General features: G+C 45.0%; 1 protein-coding gene across 1 annotated transcript in view; it reads left to right on the top strand.

Annotated features, from left to right (window-relative positions):
* Window positions 1-21,752, top strand: part of FGF18 (fibroblast growth factor 18) — a 146,304-nt gene that overhangs the window by 58,655 nt on the left and 65,897 nt on the right. Inside the window, exon 3 of the mRNA XM_063125293.1 lies at window positions 17,011-17,191. Coding sequence (XP_062981363.1) covers window positions 17,011-17,191 — 181 coding nt within the window. The remainder of the gene's footprint in view (window positions 1-17,010; window positions 17,192-21,752) is intronic.

The raw sequence follows: 21,752 nt of genomic DNA, 5'->3' as shown, positions 1-21,752 counted from the left end.
GCCGAAGCTCTCTGGGCGGTTTAAATAAATCCAAAGCGGCTTACAAGGAAGACTTCACAATATCACAACGATAAAGTACAGACAGAAAACAATCAATCAAATCAAAGAAATCCAGCAGCATTAAAACCCGAGGCAACAGCACCCAAGTGGTAGCAGAGTGTGGCGTGGGAATGGAGGATCACCAAAGGAATAAAAAGGCTTTTAGCATGAGCCACCTTAAATAATTTGGTGTTGTCGGCAAACTTAGCTACTTCACTGCTCACTCTTAATTCCAGATCGTTTATGAACAAGTTGAAAAGAATTGGTCCCAATACCGATCCCTGTGGGACTCCACTATTTACTTCCCTCCATCAGGAGAATTGACCATTTATTCCTACTCTCTGCTTTCAGTTCTTTAACCAGTTACTGATCCAAAAGAGGACCCCTCCTTTTATTCCATGTCTGCTAAGTTTATTCAGGAGTCTTTGGTGGGGGACTTTATCAAAGGCCTTTTGGAAATCCAAGTAAACAATGTCCACTGGATCACCCCTGTCTACCTGTTTGTTGACACTCTCAAAGAATTCTAGTAGATTAGTGAGACAGGACTTGCCTTTGCGGAAGTCATGTTGATTCTTCTTCAGCAGGACCTGCCCTTCTATATGCTAACTAATTTTGTCTTTAATAATGCTTTCAACCAATTTACCTGGAACAGATGTCAAACTGCCCTCCTGCAGAATTAACTCTCAGACCAGTTAAGGTGGAAAAGCGAGCTAGCTTGGCACTGGTGTATGCCTTTCCACATTTGGCTGAGGAGTCAGACCCCCTGTCTTCCCCCTGCACTGCATGAAGCCCCTTTCCCTGACCATATTTTCTCCAACTGTTGAGGCCTTGAAGCGCTTGTAGAAGCCAAGAGCCACGAGGCTTTTGTATTTTTAGACAAACACATTTTTAAAGATTGCATGTACGACCAGTAAGTGGTTGATGAAAGAAACTCTGCATATGCTCAGGCACACTGTTCCTTAACTCTAAGTGAATGGGGAGTTGCAGTTGCAGCTGTAGATGCTCAGTGGGAAGAGCACTCTGAATATGCCCAGAAGTACTTTATTATTATTTAGGCCGTAGCTAGACCTAAGGTTTATCCCTGGATCGTCCAGGGGTCAAACCTGTTCATCTAAGTGCCACACAGGGCATCCAGCACTCAGGCAGGGACGAACCCTGGATGATCCCAGGATAAACCTTAGGTCTAGCTGCGGCCTTAGCTGTTGTTTCTGCTTAAGAACATTGTGCCATGAATTCAGTGGCTGATCCTGGACTGTGCCTTAGCGTTCATCAGCTGTAATATGGGCTCCGTGGTATAATACAGTATTGCCTTGTGAACTATGGTTTGTCTCACAGTTTCTGCCATTTGGAGCCATCTGCCTGCTGTGTGTGTGTATGTGTGCCTCATTTTGTACATGCCTGCATTTGTGTGTGCTCACCTTCCTATATAAATGCTTGTGGAACCTACTTCTAAGTGGATGGAAACCTGGGTTAAGGATATGAGTGTGATTTAGTAGCATGTGTGTTGGGTTTGGAGGCAAACAACCTAATTTCAGATCCTGGTTCAACTATGAAACCCACTGGGTGGACTTAACTTAATAGACAGTGAGTGGCCTAAGCTCCCTCACAGGATTTATTTACTTTATGATTAATAGGGGAAAAACTGCTGCAAGGATTTAAAACATGGCAAGTTGCTAAGGCAGGATATAATATGAATAACCAGAAGAACATGGTTCTCCATAAATTGGGATTTTTGTATGTATTCCACCCTGGGATCCCTGTCTGGATGAAGGTGCAGTTTAGAAATGGTTTAAATTAATGAATGAAATCAATCAATCCAGCACTGTACCAAAACGTTATGATCCCAAATTTCCCCCTTTTGACATGGAAAGTGTAGTCTTGCCTAGCACACCGTGACCTCATTTTAACTCTTTGCACACTATTTGCAAAGGCGCATTTGGAAGCCCCCCCCCAACTTATAGGGTGGCCACTTATCCATCACCCCCCCCCCAAAAAAAAGGAAAAAGAAGGACACTGACTTGAATAAAATTATTTGCAAATATGTGGGGCGTTTACTTCAGAAATAAGTACTAGAATTTCACGAGAAATTCATCTCAGCATGGTGGGGAAGGTACTGACAAGGTGACCTGTTTGCCTGTACAGTCTGCTGTCCAGGGGCTCACTGTTGATGAGCAACCTCATGGCTCCTAGGCCCGCTTTCCCTTCTGATGCATCTGTAGCTTTAAAACAGGGCTTCTGTAAATGAGCGATATATAGCACGTTTGTGACTGGTCACTCATGGAAGTTTGCGGGTCGTTTTGATGATGTCGTAAACCTTCTGCACGTCTCCCACTCCTTACCCTGGTTATTCCCTTTTGGGGAAAAACTTGGATGTCCTGATTCTTCTGAATTATCTCAGGATTTCCTACCCTGTGCAGCCAAAGTTGCACTACAAATCACCCACTAGAGGGTGCTGTTCCATTCAATACTATGAGCACCAAGAGGAGAGGAAGTTTTCAATTACAGACGTGGTCACCCCTCTCCTCCTGCGTAAGTCAGCTCACTACAGTTGTGCAAGAGAAGCAGGAAGCAAAGTGCTGCTGAGTGAATGCAATTTACCTTTCATCTAGAGAAGCCCCCAGACTTGGACTGGACAGTCCTTCAAGGAGAGGACAAATGGAGTACTGCCCTTCAACAGCCCCCCAAACAGAGGACTGTGAAGTAGGACGCATGGCCATCCTTACTCACTTACCGCTCATCCTCCCAGTTAGCGGCTCCTTCGAGGGCAGCCCTGAGCCTATGGATATTTACTCAGAAATCCCACTGAGCTCAGTGGTGCTATAGAGCCTTGGCTATAGAGAAATAAATAAATAAATAAATAAATAAAAACTCTGTAACTGTGCAGCCTCATTCATGTTCAGGCTGATCTTGCAGTGGCTTGGGCTTTTTTAAAAAAAATTCTCCAAGGCACTGCAGTCTTGTCTGCAAGGTTTCAGCAGCTAGGCCTATTTTCCTATTTATTAATTCCCAAATATGCCAAAATGCATTATTTTGTCAAGCTCATGATAAATCTGGTCATGTGGCAAGTCAATAATCTCTACAAGTCCTATTGGAATGGAGGAGGAAGGACCCCCCAAAAACTCAGCTATTGCTTCAATAGCTTGGTAAATAATTTGCTTTTGTGGAATTGAAAAAAGAAATAGAATTTAGGGGTGACCTTGTGCCTTTCAGCTGGTAATCTGTGCCTGGCTAGTGCTTGGCAAATAGCACCAACAAGCCAGGAGGGTGCTGCAAGAAAGAACAACCTCTCACTGTGGGTGGCTGTGTAGTCTGTCTCTCTTGGGGGAGCATCCCATGACCTCCTTTCAGAGGAGGGGTCCAGGGCATGCTGCAGAACTGAATAAACAGTGTGACTTTTTCAATCCAGTTGATTCTTACATGCTGTCCAGTTTTAAGAGAGAGAGAGAGAGAGAGAGAGTGAAAGAGAGAGAAATATTAACGTAGTAATAAATAGGTACTTTGTATATTGGGGAGAATTTCATGTAGAATTTTGGAGCAGGCTTGGAGCTCTTAACATTAGACTATTCACATTCTGTCTGGCCAGTGTGAAGTTACACAATTAACTCTTTGCAGGTTTTTTTTTTAAATACACTGGACTCACAGGAACACACACATACACACCCACACCCACCCACCCACCAGTAACCATGTAATCCTGAAATGACCTTGGGAAAAGATCACGGGGATTTAACCTTCACCAGCAAACAAGAGAGATCTCTGTTTCTTTGTGGGTTTTTTTTTAACGTTGTCAATCTTTTCCTGTTTCGTGTTGGTTTTAGTGCTGCTGTGGTCTCCAAAATACTGCATCACTGATTTCCATATATCATGTTTAGTCTGAGTTTTCTCTCCTCCCTACACGCACCCCCACCCCGGGGCCCTTCAGCAAATGAGGGCTTCGGTGGATTTTCAGGAATCACAAACTGATCAGGTCCCTAATATAAATTCGCATTGTTGGAGCTGATGCTGATGGAGAGATGTATGTTTATATGCCTGTTACTCGATCAGGCTCTTTCTGTCTTTGAGATACGGTCACTTGAAAGAAGCAGCAGTTGACGTGAGTTCTTTTTCTTTTTATTATAGGGTGCCACTAGTGCCTTTCCTTGTCTCCAAGCCACCCCAAAGCACCCTGTGCTGCCAAGCCAGAGCTGCCTCCCCATCCCTATCACATCCCTTCCAACTGTACCTATTTAGCAGGTACAGTACTTGTTTTTTCATTCTGTGTATCAGTTAATGGATGGACTGAATTTGTACCTTACAAGAGTCGAGCCCACTTACAGCTCCCGTGTATAACATGGACAGCTCATCTGTAATGTTCCTTCACACACGCACACCCACACACCCACACACCAAACCCACGTTCCTTGGGGCATGATAAGAAGTTTCCTTGGTTTTCAAAATGAGCAAAGTCCCATTGGAACAGTCTGAGCATTGTGGCACCTGCAGCCTTCCCCGATATGGTGCTCTCCAGATGTTTTAGGCCACAGTCCCCATCATCCATGACCATTGGCCATGCTGTCTGGGGATGATGGGAGATACAATCCAAAACATTTGGTGGGCACTGATTTGGAGATGGCTGTTTGGTTCTCAAGCTTTCAAAATGGCTTCCCTCTTTGGTTAGGGAGACTCACTGTGGCCATATCTGGGGTCTCATTCCTGGTCCAGTGTTGGCTTGTCCTTTTCCCTTGTAAATGGATTTAGCATTTCCAACTGCTCTTTGTAATAAGGTACTGAGAGTAGCTGTTTTTTGTGGGCAAAAGTCACATGCAGAAATATGCCCTCTGCACAGCGGCTTCACATCACTGCCTTGGACAATGACACCTGACATTTTCCTGTTTTACTAGTCAAATACCAGGTTTCTTGAAACCTTGCAGCTTTGCATAGCATTTGCCAGGTTTTGAAGTGAGTAATACTCAGGAGCTAAGGGGAAGTGCCGCTAGGGTGACCATATGAAAAGGAGGACAGAGCTCCTGTATCTTTAACAGTTTCATAGAAAAGGGAATTTCAGCAGGTGTCATTTGTATGCATGTCGCACCTGGTGAAATTTCGTCTTCATCACAACAGTTAAAGCTGCAGGAGCTATACTGCAGCTATACTGTGACCAGATTTAAAAGAGGGCAGGGCATCTGCAGCTTTAACTGTTGTGATGAAGAAGGAATTTCACCAGGTTCTCCATTTATACAAATGACACCTGCTGAAATTCCCTTTTCAATACAACTGTTAAGGATACAGGAGCCCTGTCCTCCTTTTCATATGGTCACCCTAGACGTGCCTCCTGGAGCTAAAATCTTACAAAATGCACTCAGTTGGGCTGACGAATCTCCAGACTCTGTGGGATTAGCTAGTTCACCATGCTTGGCCCATGGTTTTCTCAGGGTGTGCACCTGAAAAGCAAGCACACCTATCTCCTCTGATAAATGTTGGAGAGCAACCACAGGGTGGGGCTTCCTCTCCACACTGATCTTCCTCCCCACTGCTTCAGCAGGTCGCACTGGACACCCTCTGCCTTGAATGAATGGCAGCATGGTGGGAGAACCTACGCCCCTCCGGAAGGGTATAAACCACAGCTCCCATCATCCCTCCATTAGCTAGGCTATGTGGAGTCTAAAGACATCTGGAGGGAAACAGCTTCCCCATCCCCATAGATCATGTTGGGGAGCCTTGACTGCTGGCTGTGGCATAAATATATAAAATAAAATAAAAATAATAAATAAATAATGTCAATATAAATATAAATATAAATAAATAAATAATTTAATAAATAAATAATGGCTAAAGTGTTGGACTGGGAGTCGGGAGATCCGGGTTCTAGTCCCCACTTGGCCAATGAAACCCACTGGGTGACTTTGGGCCAGTCACATACTCTCAGCCCAGCCTACCTCACAGGGTTGTTGTGGTTAGAAATGGAGAGGACGAGGAGGATTATGTATGCCGCGTTGGGTTCCTTGGAGGAAAAACGGCAGGATATAAATGTAATAAATAAATAAATAAATAAATAAATAAATAAATAAATAAAATGTCACCAGGGCCAGATCTACACCAAGCAGGATATGACACTTTGAAAACAGTTTGAAGACTGTATATTGAGTGTGTCCTAGGCCCCAACAGTTGTCAATACTGTTACAAACCATTATAAAGCAGTAGAGTAGATCCTGCCCAGACTTCCTTCACAAGAGTTTTCTGCTTGACATCTGTAGCCAAAGGCAATAAGTAAGATCCCCTGAATTTCAGCCATGTGTAAAGCAGGTGGTGTTAGTCCTGTGAACCGCCCAGAGAGCTCCGGCTATTGGGCGGTATAGAAATCTAATAAATAAATAAATAAATAATAAATAAATAAATACACTGACCTTGCATTCTGTTCCTTCATTCAACTTTTCCACAGCCCAAACTAGATGTGACACTAGTCACGTGTCCCTTGATGAAAACAGGAGCTGGGCATCTAGTTCCCCTCTGTAACCCTTAGTGATCCTTACACGGATTGTGACATCACAGCCACCTGGGTTTCCCAGTCCTCTTCATCTCCCAGGAGTGGCCAATGGTGTGGGGACAGCAGGGAGATACAGAGTGCTGTATTGGGACCTGGGGTCCCAATGCCACCCTCTGGGTTTCCCCAGATGGCCACAGGTTGCCTGGTCCCAGCCCTTTCCCTCGGCTGCCAGATTCCCCATGGTTTACCAGTTCTTGTGCATTCCCCCCTCTTTCTAAAACGCTTGAGGGATGGAAAGAGGAGAGAGGGCTTTCTTTTTGGTGGTGCCCCCCCCGCTCTGGAATGCTCTCCCAAGGGAAACTCATCTGTTGCCCACACTGCTATGTTTTGGGCACCAGGCTAAGACTTTCCTGTTCTCCCAAGCCTTTTACATCTTTTAAATCTTTTAGTTTATTTGTGCTTTATTATCCTAGTCCCTGCAATGTGGTTTTCCCTCCTGCACCTAATATTATATTTTGTACTGTGTTGGCACATTGATTAGTTTTATATTGTTGATTTTATTATGACTTTATTTGTAGCATTATCATTATTATTAAACATCTAGAAACATGTATTGATGAGGCATTTAATAAATTCAATGATTACATAAATAAATTAGCTAAAATATGCTATTTTTGTGTAGTTTCCGCATTTGGCCTTTTCTAGAATTGTATGAAAATTTAGTTGTACAAAAATATGAACACCCCCTTGCCACAGATAAAAAAATTACACATTTCCTACCATAGGCTAAAGTGTGAAAATGCACATTTTGTGGGGGATTTGCACATTTGCGCACTTTCCAACATGAATGTAAGTTTGGGAAATTGAGAAGAATCTGATTCTGTCAATGAGCGAATGAAAAATTCCTGACTATCCATGAAAAATGGACAGAATAGATGCTCACCCCTGGAATGCAGCCCTTGAGAGCGTCTTCAAAATTTAATTGGGCTCATGGGCTGAAAGAGGTTCCCACTCCTGTGGAACACATGTATTTAGTGTCGCATCTAGTTTGAGCTTCAGGTCTTAGCTAGACCTACTACCTGCTATCCCGGGACAGAGGAGGAAAGATTTCGCGTTGTGTTTAATGTGAGATCCCTCCTCTGTCTACACGTGACACGCGATGACCTCAGCAGGAGAGGTGTTGCGTCCACCATTTTTATTTTTTAAAGAACAGCAGAGCACGAACGCTCGTGCGCATAAGGTAAGTGTTTTTTAAATTTAACTCTCTTTTCCCACTCCCCCCACCCTTCCCCCGATGGGCGCAGCTCCCAGCTCCGTCCAAGGAATCGTGTGGAGCCAGGTCAAACCGTGGCACCTGGCCACACGTTCTGCGGTCTCAGGCTCAGCCTGGGACCACGGAAAACCAGGGCCAAAGGTGAGGGCTATATCTCAGGGCAAGGGAGGGATGATCCCTCCCTGATCCTGGGATCCCCTGTGCATCATGTGGACGCACAGGGACGATACTGGGGTTCACCCCAGGATAAAGCCCAGTCTAGCTAAGGCCTCAGTCTACAAACACAGAATAGATTTAACAAAATCTGTACAACCCTAGTCAATAATTTCACTGAAGGTAGGGAAAGGTAGGGAATTCACTGAAGGTGGGGAAAGCCGATGTGCAAGTAAATTTCTTTCCATGCACACTCCCAGAGTTCTGCTTCCTGGATGCTAACAAATGGGGCAGCCCACATATCGAAGAGCTCTGTGTGAATTTCATATCTCTGCATTAGAGTGAACAAAGATGATTGAGACAGTGGCTAAAAAGTACAGTATTTCGAGAAACTGATTATCAGTCAAATGGTTCAACGGTAAAAAATAGTCAGTGGTTAAAACACACACACAGGTAAAAAAAAAAAAAGTTTAGCGACTGAAGAACTGGAAGCAAGATTAAGACCATATAAATGCCTCAAAGCAATGAAATGCACATAAATGAGCATTTCCTGCTCACAGTATGTGCAAGCAGGAAAAGAACCAAGACCAATCTCTTAAGTCATTCACTGGGCACTATGCTTAAAATTCTCAAATGAATAAACAAAACAATTTTTTATTTGTTTATTACATTTCTAATCCTCCCAATACTAATGTTCACTAATATATTTTGTTAGTGTCAGTGTAAATCAGCAAAGTGTTCAGTATGGTTAAACTAAAGTTAATTTATTAAGGAATTTTAATTAAATAAAGCATCTTTTAAAATGTGCAAAATACCCATCAATTTCTACTTAAGGCTGAAAAATCAACATTCTCCCCACCGCCGTGCAGAAAGATCAAGCAGCCATGGCCAAATGGCTCAAAACAGTGGCCGTGCGTCTCACTCCCCAACATAACATCTAGAAGGATTTGATGTATTTTGACCTCACAATACATCACTGGTTTCCTGTCTTTCCCCTCCACCTGTGGCAGCTGATGGTCTGGGGTAAGACCAGGGAGATGCAGGATGCTTCCAGAGGAGGCTTTTATAGAGCCATTGCCCTGCCTTATTTATGGACTTTTACAAACATCACCATCTTTCAGTTGCCACCCTCTCACATTTTCTCACCGTTTCTTCCAACTTTTCCTTTACTGTGGAAAATCCATTATGGAGAGAAAAAAATGCTTTTCTACACAAGGCTGTTAATCGCTATATTGACTTCTGGTTTCATCACAGAATTGAGATTGGAGTTCTACACAAAGAGCTTTTCCTTTCTTGATTTTCCACTACATAACCTCTAGGTGGGGCTGTACTAGAGCAGAATATTGCAATCACACAAGAAGGAAAATACTTTTTCTTTTGCTTTCAGAACTAACACCTCATTTCCCCTGCTCTAAAACCCCCGGGAAAGTGCTCTTAAAAACAGAAGTAAAATTGGAGGATCACAACATCATGTAAAGAACCTGTAAACAACTGTAAGGTATCACAAGCACACATGCCTCAAGCAGAAAAGCTCAAAGACAGAAATGCTGCATCATGCATTTTGATTAATTTTGATTAATAGTGTTAGGAGGGAGGCAGATGTGTGGCTGCTATTTTTGGTGGTGCATATGCAACACTGGAGGCATATATCTCATTGCTACTGCTCGCGTATCTGAGGTCTGCTAGTTTTTGCTGCCAAGGGGGAGAAGTAGAGAAAGCCTGCCCCCTTTCCTTTCACTGGCAAGTACATGCAAAGATGAGACACGAAACAGGACAAATTTACATGAACATTTTATCCTGCCTACAGACATACACCTCCTAGTGCTACCAATCAAAAGGCCTTTTGCAGCTATTGTGTCTTCCTCTCCTTAATGGATTTTTTTTTCTGGTAAGAAAAAAGACAGAATAAACAATGGGAAAACACGGGAGGGTTTCAAATGGAAGACGATGTCATCTGGACCCCTGTAAAATTCTGTAAATGGGGCAGGTCAATTGCAGAATAAAAACCTCATCTGAAAGCACCCGCCGTTCCTAAACTAATGTATGATGCTAGATCAAGTGAACATTTGGAGGGAGCCACCGCAAAGGGTAACCACGTATCTCAGTGGGCCAACAGTTTTAGGGCCTTGCTAGACCTACCTGATAATCCAGTGGGGAGTAGGGGTGACGCCACGCTACAGCTAGCGCGGGCTGTCGCCCTTTTCTACATGTAACACGCGACGGGGTAAGGGAAAGCCCCATCACATTCTCCATTTTTTTGGGAGTTAAAGGGCCATGTGCGCAGGAGCGCACCAACAGAAAAGTGAGTAATTTTTTTTAAAAAATACAGGGTTTCCCGCTCCCCCTGCCCCTGATTTCCCCCCACAATGTCTGATGCCCCCCTGCCCACTCGCTTGCCCATCCTCCCCCGCTCGCCATGCCTGTCCCCGCTCGCCATGCCCCGGCCCCATTCTTCTTCCCCCCCGTCCGCCATGTCTGATGCCCCCTGCCTGCTCGCCAGCCCACTCGCCATGCCCACCCGATCACCCACCTGCCATGTCTGATGCCCCCCAGCGCCCCCCCCGTCCGTGATCTCCCCATCCTGGCTCCACTCTTCCCCCCCATCTCTCCTGCTGGGTCTGCTCTTTTCCCCGGCCCCCATCTCCCCCCCGTGATTCCCCCCACCCTGGCCCGATGGGCACAGCGCTCCTATGGAATGCTGTCCCCAGTGCGTGGCAAGTAAGTGAGCAGCCGGGAAAAGCCACAGAAGTAGCTAGACCTTCTGCAGCCCCGGCCTCAGCCTGGGGCTGCGGAAAAGCCGGCCCATAAGCGGATCCGGTTATCCCGGGTCAAGGGAGGACTTAGCCCGGCCTGACCCCGGGATCCCCTGTGCGTCGTCTGCATGCACAGCAGGGAGCCCGGGCCTCACACCGGGCTAACTCCTTGTCTAGCAACGGCCTTAGAGAAGGCAGTTAAAAAAAAAAAAAAAAAAGGAAAAGGAAGTGAAGGAAAACTAAAGAGCAATATGCTGTTACTGACCACTGGAGACCTAAGTTCTTTTCTTCTAATATCAAGAAAATGACTATATAAATGGCTTAGGGCCAGAAGATTGGATACATTCCTAACGTTGCTTAAGTTGCTGGCATTTCAAACATGCTCTTCTTCCAAAGTGATGGGAAAAAAAGGAGTGCTGGAATTACATCACTATTTTTTTAATGTTGTTCCAGTTCTTACTGGGATCCATCACCTTCTCCATAGTGCAGAGTGCCCTTCTGCTTCTGTCCCATCTCATATTTCTGAATTCTGGCAGCTGGAGGGAGGTTTGACCCAATAGTCAACCTCTCCTTCCTGTTCAATTTCAGCTTCATCCCCTAAGTGCTTTTTACTTAGGCTGCATTAACAAAGACTTTTCAAGGGAACGTCATTGAATTTCACTTACCCAAAAGCACTCCAATCAATTATGTAGCACAACAACTCAAATTAGATTCCACATTGGCTCTGAGTAGATTCAGAAACCATCAACAGAAGATGAGACATCTTGAACGAGGGTGACACTGATATGCAGAGTGCCAAGCTGACTATAAGGGAATGGCATTAGCACAGAAGACTCATTGACTCTGAGAAACTGAGCCTAGTTATCTTGTATATATTCCATGTAGAAAATAACAGCCCTTCCAATGTCCCCACTCTCCTTACTAGGAGAGTCTATAGAGTTTGCTAGTCCTGGGAAACCTGTTGTGCTAGCAGGCACTGTTAACGTTGTGCAAGTGTTGGGCCTCAGCTAGACCTACCTGGTCTAGCGCGACGAAGGGGTGAGGATCTCACGATATTTTTATCGTGAGATCTCTCCCTCTGTTTACACATGGCGTGCAACGACATCGGAGGGAGAGGATGCCGTGCCCGCCATTTTGTTTTTTTTTCCTTAAAGGAGCAGTGTGCACAAATGCTCGTGCTCAAAAGGCAAGTTTTTTTAATTTTTAACCATTTTCCCCGCTCACCCCACCCCACCCCCAATGGGCGCAGAGCTCCTGAGGAGCTCTGCGCCCCATGCGTGGGTCCCGGCTCCTCGCAGTTACTTGCGAGGAGCGAGGAGAAACCATGACACCTGCACACACGTTCCGCAGTCTCGGGATCAGCCTGAGACCATGGAAAAAGCAGGCTCAAAGGGTAGGGCGAGATCCCGGGGCAAGGGAGGGATCATCCCTCCCTGCTCCCAGGATCCCATGTGCATCATGTGGATGCACAGGGATGATCCTGGGGATCGCCCCAGGATATCGCCCCGTCTAGCTATGGCCTAGGTTTCTGTGAGCACAACATAAATAGCATTAGCAGCTGGACACTTGGACTATCTAGACCAATGGTGCAGCAAGGTAATTTTAGATGCAAGATTTAATGGTCTTCTGGGGGGCTCCCTTTAGATGGTCATGGGTACTACTTCACTTCCGAAGCACAGAACTAACATTCCTCTTCTCTTCCCCCCTTGCCTGTCACCATCCCATGCTTTACAACTGCAGTTGCATTCTTGATGTTAGACCAACAAGCAAAAGTGTTTGCCAACCCAGATTTTTTTTTAAAGAAATATTCTGAATGTGTGCACTTTTGCATTTTAATCATAGTCCCATAATCAATACTGGAAGAAAATGGATCCGGGAATAAGCAATGGCCCTCCCATGGTCAGGCAAGCTAAACGCAGAGCAGAGCATCAGTATCTAGTGTTTAATAAATAAATGAATAAAAATAATCTCCTTTATGATTGAGTATTCAATAAACATTCATCTTAAAAAAAATATCCCTGGGTGCACCCCCTAATGATATGTGCTGCGCACGCCTATGGGTGGCAGTTATTACAAAGGCCGAAGTGCCTAGCAACCATCTGGTTTCCACTTTCACAGAAATCAAGGTAACCAGCTAGAGTCTGTGGTGATATTTCTTGGTCACCAGGGTCAGTAAATACCTGTGGTGAAATTATGGCTGTAGTCATTTTGAAGTAGCCTGGTAATTCTGGAAATGGATTCGTAGTGGTTCATTCAGAAATGTTTACTTGCCGTCTGTCAGGCCAAAAAGTGGCCCTCCTTGATAATATGTGGGCAAGTAGTGCATACTTTGAAACTTGTGAGACTCATAATCTTTGGTCGCTGCTGTAATTCGGAAGGGTGTTGTGTGAATGTACATGATTTAGCATTGCTTGCGAGGAAAAGCAGATGTGTTTTTTAAATGGGGATGCTTCTGTCCTAGTCCTGCTCCTAGCTATAGGTCCAACCGAACAGCTTGGTTGATGAAGGGCTGTGCAGTCAAGAGAATCTGGGAGAGGAAATGGTAGCATATAATGGTGTGTTACATTTCAACACATGCCTTAAAAATAATAATACTGCTTTGGAGGTGGCCTTGCAAATTTTCTAATTGGCAAAGTGGAAATTTGCCAAAACCATGGAAGCAAAATAGTGATTAGCCTTCTTTCCAGACCTGGGAAAGAGACATCTTAGATATTTCTTGTTGACGTTGCCAAGATTATTTTATATGTTTGAAAGGTCATGAAGGAAATAATTACTATGAGGTTGGTTCAGTAGCTGGAAGGTAAAAGAAAAAAAATGTTTTTGCTGCATCAAAGAGAATGGAGCTCTAAATGGGGGAATATTTAATTCTCACCACTGAATTTCCTTTAAAAGCATAGAGGCTTCTAAAATTTGTCTATATGTTCACTTTTATAATTGTTCTGTTAACGTAAGGCGATCCACATGCCTTGCACGGGAACCTAATTTACCTTACAATTTATTTATTTATTTATTTAGGGCATTTGTATCCTGTCTTTCATATGACTTAGGGCGGGGCTATTAAAAATATTATCATCATCATTATTAAAAAGTTTAAGGTAGACTTACACAGAGTCAAAAAGACAGGAAAGGCATCGCTCCTCCCAAAGAGGATAGAGTTTTGAATAAAATTTGAATGTGTTAATTTATATGTAAAGCTGCAAATTTAGAAATGCTTACAATAACTTATGAAAATAGAAATACAAATCTATCTCATCATAGTAGGGAAGACTGAAGGAAGAAGCCGCTTTGCTTTGGATGAAGTCTGAATAGCTGCTTTGGTTCAGCATTTGGGAGTCATCTGTAGCAGATACACACCCAGTGCAGTGGTTCTTTTGCAAAGTAGGGTTCAGCCTCAAATGCTTTGAAACTTGCAGTACTAATGGGCTACCCAAAAAGGGAGAATTGATGTATATCACACATTCAGCTTATATATTACATATAATTGTGTGATTCTTTCTCGCAATGGCTTCCCTCCTCGAGGAGGAGGGTCTGCTTAACATTTTCGAAGCCCTTCTTAAAATTGCCCTTCCCTGGTGCTTTCCTCCCCCTGGAGGAAGAGAGATGGGCATCTGTATATTTCCCCACGCAGGTGAGAAATAAGTTAGACCTAGAGCATCATCAGATGAGCGTTTTAGCGCTCGCTTGCTACTGCCCAGTTATGGATGTTTGCACTTCCTTTAGATGACAAGGTCCACCTCCTGTGCACCTCCCACTCCTTCTTGTCTGCTTTCTGTCACAAAATGGACCCCTTTTAATCTGACTTTTTTTTAAAAAAAATGGAATGTGCCGCTGTTTCCTGCTGTGTGCAGGAAAAGCGGCATGATAAAAATGGCCCCTGAATGGGCTACGTGGTCTTTGTTTACTTCCTCTTCCTTCTCCTGGTAGAAAAAGGAAGTATCATGGGACAGAAGCGGGGGCAGAGAAGCAACGGTAGAGAACTGTGATTTTCCTCATCTGATGATGCTCCCAGCCAGTTAATGTGATACTATTCTACTCTTACTCTGTCAGGCTGAGAAATGCCCCATGATATCCCAGAGTTCCCTGATTATGCCTCTTAGAAAAGATCATTTAACCTTTCCCCCTCCCCAAATTACCATAGAGCAGCCTCCTCCAAATTGGTGCCCTCCAGATGTGTTGGACTATAACCCCCATCACCAATGGCTGGGCATGGTGGAAATTGTAGTCCAACACATCTGGAGGGCATGAGGTTTGGAAAGGGAGCCATAGAGACTCCTTGGATGCATTGTTTGCCTTTTCTCTGTAACTGTGTAGGATGGTTGAAACTTTTAGGAAAAAATAGCAACACCCTTTTACGAGGCATTCCCACTGTCCCTCACAACCTGCTGTAACCCTGCTGGTTCCTTTGGTTGACGGAAACCTTCTCTGTTTGCAAACTTGGACTATTTGTCCCTCTGGATGAAGCCAAGCCAAACCATCCTTATTCAGTGGTTGGCCGGTTCTTTTTGCATAGCCCAGAGAAATGCTCTCACTGGCAGCCAGCAAGAGGGAAGTTATCCCATGTCCTCAAAATCCATTAGGACCAGGAGGAAATGGACAAGTAAGGAAGTAAGTTAAGAAACCCCCTGTGTAAAGGGCAGCATTCCCACGAATGTAGTTTATTTGTTTGTTTTATTTACAATATTTATATACCGCTCCCCACTGAAAATTTCAGAGTGGTGTACAAGCTAAGATAAAAGTAAAACAGAATAAAACACTTCAAAATAGATTTTAAAAGAAGCAAAATGTAGTTGTCAACATGGTGGCCCAGGGGTCAATGTTTCTTTCTCTTTCAGAGGGGCAGTAACTGTGGGTTGGCAAGCTGGCCAGTATCTTTCTCCTTCAGGTGGGCAGCATCTGTATGAGGTCACAATGGCCAGTCTCTCTGCTTCAGGCAGGCAGGCAGGCAACAGTATGAGGTCACAATGGACACCCTGGCCTTAGCTAGACCTAAGGTTTATCCAGGGATCATCTCGGGGTCATCCCTGCCTGCTCCTGGGATCCCCTGTGTGTCGTTTACATGAACAGGGATGACCCTGGGACGATCCCAGGATAAATCTTAGGTCTAGCTAAGCCCCCCCCCCTCTCTCCTTCAAGCAGGCAGCATTAACATGAGGTCCCAATGGACAGCCTCTCTTCTTCATCATCAGGAGGTCATCTCTCTCCTTCAGGGTGGCAGCATCAAGATGAGGTCACAATGGGTGGTCTCTCTTTCCTTCAGCCATGCAGCATCAGTATGAGGTCACAATGGGCAGCCTCTCTCTCCTTCAGACAGGCAGGGACACATTAGTTAGTTTCACTTTCTGTCCCATTGAAGCAGGCAGTAATATGTGGGCACAATCTGTTTCACTGAGGCAGACAGAAGTGGGCATAGTCTCTCATCCAGATAAGTATATACCACAGCAGGAGTGCACAGTTTCTCTTATTAAGATGGACAGAGTGTGGGCACAGAGGCCTCCAGTGCCCTCCAGCAGCATGTGGCAGAGAAGCAGCAGGCAACGAAAGGAGGAGACCTGGCAGGCAGGCAACCCAGCGACTACAGGACTTCTACTTACTGCAAGTCCCCCAAGTTTGCCCTGGTACCCAGAGAGGTTAAGATAATGGAAACTTGGACAGGAATGTTCCAAGTATAACCAGGTGACAACATGTAGGATCTGCCAGAGTGGGGCACAGTTGAAGAGACAAACTGACAGAGTGCAACTTCAAGCGTGACGCCCACAGGAAGTGGGTTAGAAAAGAAGGCAGTGGACAGAGGAGCAGCCATGGGCAGAGGCCGGTATTGCCTGGTACATCCAGACACAGCAGTGGGAGTATTTTTTCACACAAAACATAGTTAAACTATGGAAATCACTTCCACAAGATCTAGTGATGGCCACCACTTTGGATGGCTTTAACAGGGGATTGGACAAATTCATGCAGGAGAAGGCTATCAATGGCTACTAGCCCTGATGGCAATGTGTTGCTGGGGGTGTGGGCCCTTGGCAGGAGCCCGACCATACCAATCCTTGATGCCAACCCTGCAGATAGGAACTTTTGGTATGTGGAGCTGGGGCAAAAAGTGATGGGAATTGCTTGGTGGGGTAGTCGGGGAACTTGTAGCACCCCTACATTTGACAGGCTTCACTGCCCGATTGCATTAATTCTTGGCATTCCACTGGGGATCTCTAGCTAATAAATACTTTGCATACAAGCTTCTGAGCATTAATAAAATGTGTGTAGTGCTATTTTGCATCTTTGGATTCAAAACGTTGCCTTAGATTACTGTTTGCTTCCCCCCTTCTTTTAAAAACTAGATGTTTGTCGCTGAAGAAAATGTGGATTTTCGGATACATGTGGAAAATCAAACACGAGCGCGAGATGATGTAAGCCGGAAGCAACTCCGACTCTATCAGTTGTACAGTAGAACGAGTGGGAAACATATCCAAGTGCTAGGGAGACGGATCAGTGCCAAAGGAGAAGATGGAGACAAATATGGTAAGAGTATTTACTATTATCTAATGTATTAACTTCACATGTGTGCATGTGGGGCTGGAGGAAGGGGGAGGTGATTCATTGCCTTCACCGTCCCCTGTAAAATGTGGAATAGATTAGGGCCTACTCAACGAATATAGTATTGGACCAATATCAATGAGTGGACAGTGAGCCTGTTAGAAGTGATGCAAGCCAGAAATGCCATTGCTTAGGCAAACTGCTCAATTTGATGGTAAAAGAAAATGTTGAGGATAAGGGACAGATGGTTTTGCCCCATTGGACTGGTTAATTTAACTATTAAATACTCCAGCTTTTGCAAATAGACATAACTTCAGCCTAATCAGCAGTGGTGTAGTGGAGACCAGGTTAGCAGCACTGACACTTTTCAATTAGCAGAGACGGTGCTGCCATCTGCCATCCCCGCCCCCCTCACAATTCCATTCTGTCTCTGAGCTTAGCTGCAATCCTCACAGTGGCTGGGGAGAAATGTGTGGGGTTCCTGCCTATTCCCTGGGAGAATTCCCCTTCTCTAAGGCCTTTCTCACCCCAGCAGGAAATACCTTCACACACACACACACACACACACACACACACACACACACACACACACGGTTCAGCTATCACCTTTAGGCTCTGGTCCTCCATTTGTCCAAGTCCTCCATTTGTAAGGACACACAGACTTTTGTTATCACCTGTAATGGTCCCTTTATTACTTCCCTCTTTTGTAGCCAAGAGCAGAAGGTGTAGGATTTTTAAGAAAACTTTATTAATTACAGCATTAAATTGTTGAATAGTAAATAAATGACTTTTAATGGTCCTATCAATATGTGTTCTCTCATATACAGCAGACCTAATCACTCTCTTAATCAATCACTGCAAAATCACCATAGACCTCTATCTTTCTCTCTGTTCTAAAATCCTATCTTATCTAAGCCCTCTATCATCAATTCCCTGTCTCTGCCATATCTCATCTCTTTTACAAACCCTGTCTGACCCACTTAGCACAGCAACCACATATCACATACACTTCTCCCCACTTCATAAACTCAGTCATCTCACATATGCAAATCTTCCTATTACTCTTCTCACTCTCACCCTGATATAGTCACCATAAACACAGAGTCATAACAGAATACATTTCTATAGTCACATGTTCACTATTTACATATGTGTGACATCACAAAATGAGTTCCTCCAACAACTATATATTGTTCCTGGTTGAAATGCATAGTATTTGGGGTGTGTGTGTGACATGGTCTTGAATGGGTAATTAAGATTCATCAGCTTTACAAAGGATTTGCTCCTGGTGGAAATTAAAACTGCTAGAACTGGTTTGTTGATATGGATCAACAAAGCTGCCTGCATTTTAGAACTCCTTGGGCTATGGGGACTAGCATGATGAGGACTTAATCTTCAAAATTTACTCCTACACTGCTGCTACTCTATATTTTTCTATTATTTTATTTATCTATTACATTTATCTATTTATTTATTCATTGCATCTATATCCCGCCTTTTTTTCTTCCGAGGAACGCAAGGCGGCGTACATAATCCTCCTCCTCTCCATTTTATCGTCACAACCACAATCCTGTCTGTGACTGGCCCAAAGTCACCCAGTGGGTTTCCATGACCGAGTGGAGACTAGAACCCGGACCTCTTGACTCCAGTCCAACACTTTAGCCACTACACCACACTGCACCTCCAAGGAATTCAAGGCAGCATATGTTATTCTCCCCATTTTTACCCTGTGAGCAGGGCCGGTGCTACCATAGAGGCCACTCAGGCAGCCGCCTAGAGCGCCAGGGTAAGGGGGGCACCGAATGACGCATCTGGAAGCCGCTCTCCCACAGCGGCACTGAGAGGGCGGCTTCCAGGCACGCTGTTCCAAAGCTGCCCACCCCCCACGGCGTCCTGGCTTCGCTTTGGCTGGGCGCCCACCCAGCTGAAGCGAAGCCATGCCTGCCATGCCCCCACTGCAGTGTCCTGGCTTCGCTTCAGCTGGGTGGGCACCAAAATGAAGCCGGAACGCTGGGGGGGGGGCCTGGCGGGTGGCTTTAGAATGGTGCGCCTGGAAGTGGCTCTCCCAGAGCGGCTTCCAGCCAGGCGCACTATTCCGAAGCCCCCCCACCAGCCCCCCCACCCCAGCGTCCTGGCTTTGCTTCAGCTGGGTGGGCGCCCAGCCGAAGCAAAGCCAGGACACTGGGGAAGGGTGGACGGCTTTGGAACGGCGCGCCCAGAAGTCGGTCTCCCAGAGCGGCTTCCGGCCGGGCATGCCGTTCCGAAGCCGCCCCCACCCCGCCCCAGTGTCCTGGCTTCGCTTTGGCTGGGCAGGCGAGATGGCACCCCGAGCCCAAGTACGCTGGGGTGGGTGTGGGGTGGGTGGGTGAAAGCAGCTCACTTGCCTAGGGCACAAAATAGTCTGGCACCGGCCCTGCCTGTGAGGTAGATTAGGGCTTAAAGAGATGGGAATTGGCCCAAGGTCACCAACTGAGCTTCCTGGCTGTAGTGTGGGGATTCCCTGTCACTGTATGTGAAAGAAGATGCCCCATAATAGGAGCACTGACACCAAAGTCTCCATGAGATCATTCCTGTGACCACCTGTTAGGGGAAACTGTTTCCTCATCATGTTCTGCTAATAGTGTTCAACATCTCATGAAGAGTCTCCATGGATGCAAGTGGCTCCCTACTTCAGAAAGCCCCCCTCTGTGGGTTGAGGGTAGGGATGTATGAGAATTTAGTTTTTGCTTGCAAAATATGTGAGCGTCCCCTGCTCTCAACTCCAAATGTGAAAGGGTGCCTGCTGAAAATGTTCAGTTTATGAACATGTACTCGAGTTTGATTTGTGCAATTTTCCCGATTTGATTTGCACAAATTTCCTTCATACAATGAATCAGCCCTACTGATTTACAGAGGAAATTTGCACAAATTAGGAAATATGTGAAGGAAGATGCCCTATAATAGAGGCATGTTGACACCAAAGTCGCCATGAGATGGTTCCTCTGACTGCCAATTCGGAAATTTCCACAAATTCAGAAATTTCCACAAATTCAGGGGAAATTTGTGCACATTTCACATTCAGTTGCTGCCCAGTTCATGCAATTTTCCTGCTAGAGAAAAGAGAGCCATGATTGCAAACACGAACAGGAATTGGGCATGGGACAAGCAGTGAGCTAATGTACGGAGAATCCTGGTGTTCTTGAATATTACTCGTTCGCCCATCCCTAGTTGAGAGTGATGGAAATGATTATGGAGGCGGTGGAGTTTGCATTCTCTCCCTCCTTATGTGTTGATTTTTAATGAGTTTTAGAACACCTGAATAGGGCTTGTGTCAGTAGAGATAACTGTGGAGCTCATCAACGTTCTAGTACGTATTTTAGCATTTATCCAATGGTGTCCTTCTGCACTTCTGCTCTCCCCTGCAGTGCCCCATGCACCTCCAAATCTGCTCCAGAGGTTTGGAGGACTTCTGGACAGAATTGGGGGGGAAGGCTGGAGGGGTAAGGAGAAGGGGGGGAAACTCCTTTTGCATGAGTTGAAGTCTGCTCACATGATGTTGAATTTATCCCCTTGATCTCAAAATCTGAGTAGTTTAGAAAACTTCACAGTAATGCTACTTCTAAGCACCCGGTGTTTATTTTGAAGCATCCAAAAATGTTTCTACTCACTCAGGCACAGAAAATGTATATTGAATAAAGTTTTTGTAATCATCTTGATGTATTGCTTCTAAAAGGAACTAGGATCCATTTAATTGGATATTAATCAGGGCACGTCTAGACTAATAATGCTAACTACTTTCTAAGTAGTTCACAGTGGTGGGATGCTTAATGTTTCTAAAGTGTTTTTAGATCATTGAGCAATGCGAGGGGGATTATGTCTGGACAGCCTACTTAAAAGTGACTGCCTATTCATCAATTAGATTTTAATCTTCTAAGACTCAAAGACGTTGGTTTTTACATTCGGGATAACAATGTGAAATGGATTACTAATTCTTTTGCATGCACTGACTTTTAAAAAGGAAAAGGGGGGAAATTGGGGGGGGGAAGAAAAGTTATGCATTACATAGTATCTCACACTGATGGTATAGATAGGAGAGGCAGCAGTATGTAAGTTGAAACACTAGATTTTTCACTGCACAAAAGAGAGAAGACATTCTATACTGTTCACTCTTTGTGTGTGGTTCACTTGCAGGGCTGGTACTGCTTAGGGTAGGAAAGGCCTGTATTTGTTTTTCACGGCTGGGAGATTGCATTTCAAAGTTTCGGACTTCAGTGTTATGCTAAAAGGTAACATTAAAGTTTCCTGTGTGCCGGGTGGCATTGTGTTGTACATAGTTCAACTTCATACCTGAATGGTCTGCTGAGAGCCAAAACATGACAAATTATACGGAGGTTACACTGACATAATACAGTGAGGACACTGGTGCAAGTTGAAGAACTCAGAATTCTGAACAATGGGTCTGGTTGCATCAGGGCTTACGCTCAGCGGTGGAGCGCATGTTTCGTATGCAGAAGGTCCTGGGTTCCATCTCCAGCCTCTCCAGAGACCCACTGCCAGACAACCCAGA

This window comes from Elgaria multicarinata, chromosome 4 (assembly GCF_023053635.1).
Source record: "Elgaria multicarinata webbii isolate HBS135686 ecotype San Diego chromosome 4, rElgMul1.1.pri, whole genome shotgun sequence".
NCBI classification, from domain to species: Eukaryota; Metazoa; Chordata; class Lepidosauria; order Squamata; family Anguidae; genus Elgaria; species Elgaria multicarinata.
The sequence above is the reverse complement of the archived record's forward strand: the minus strand, read 5'-3'. Positions and strand labels throughout refer to the sequence as shown.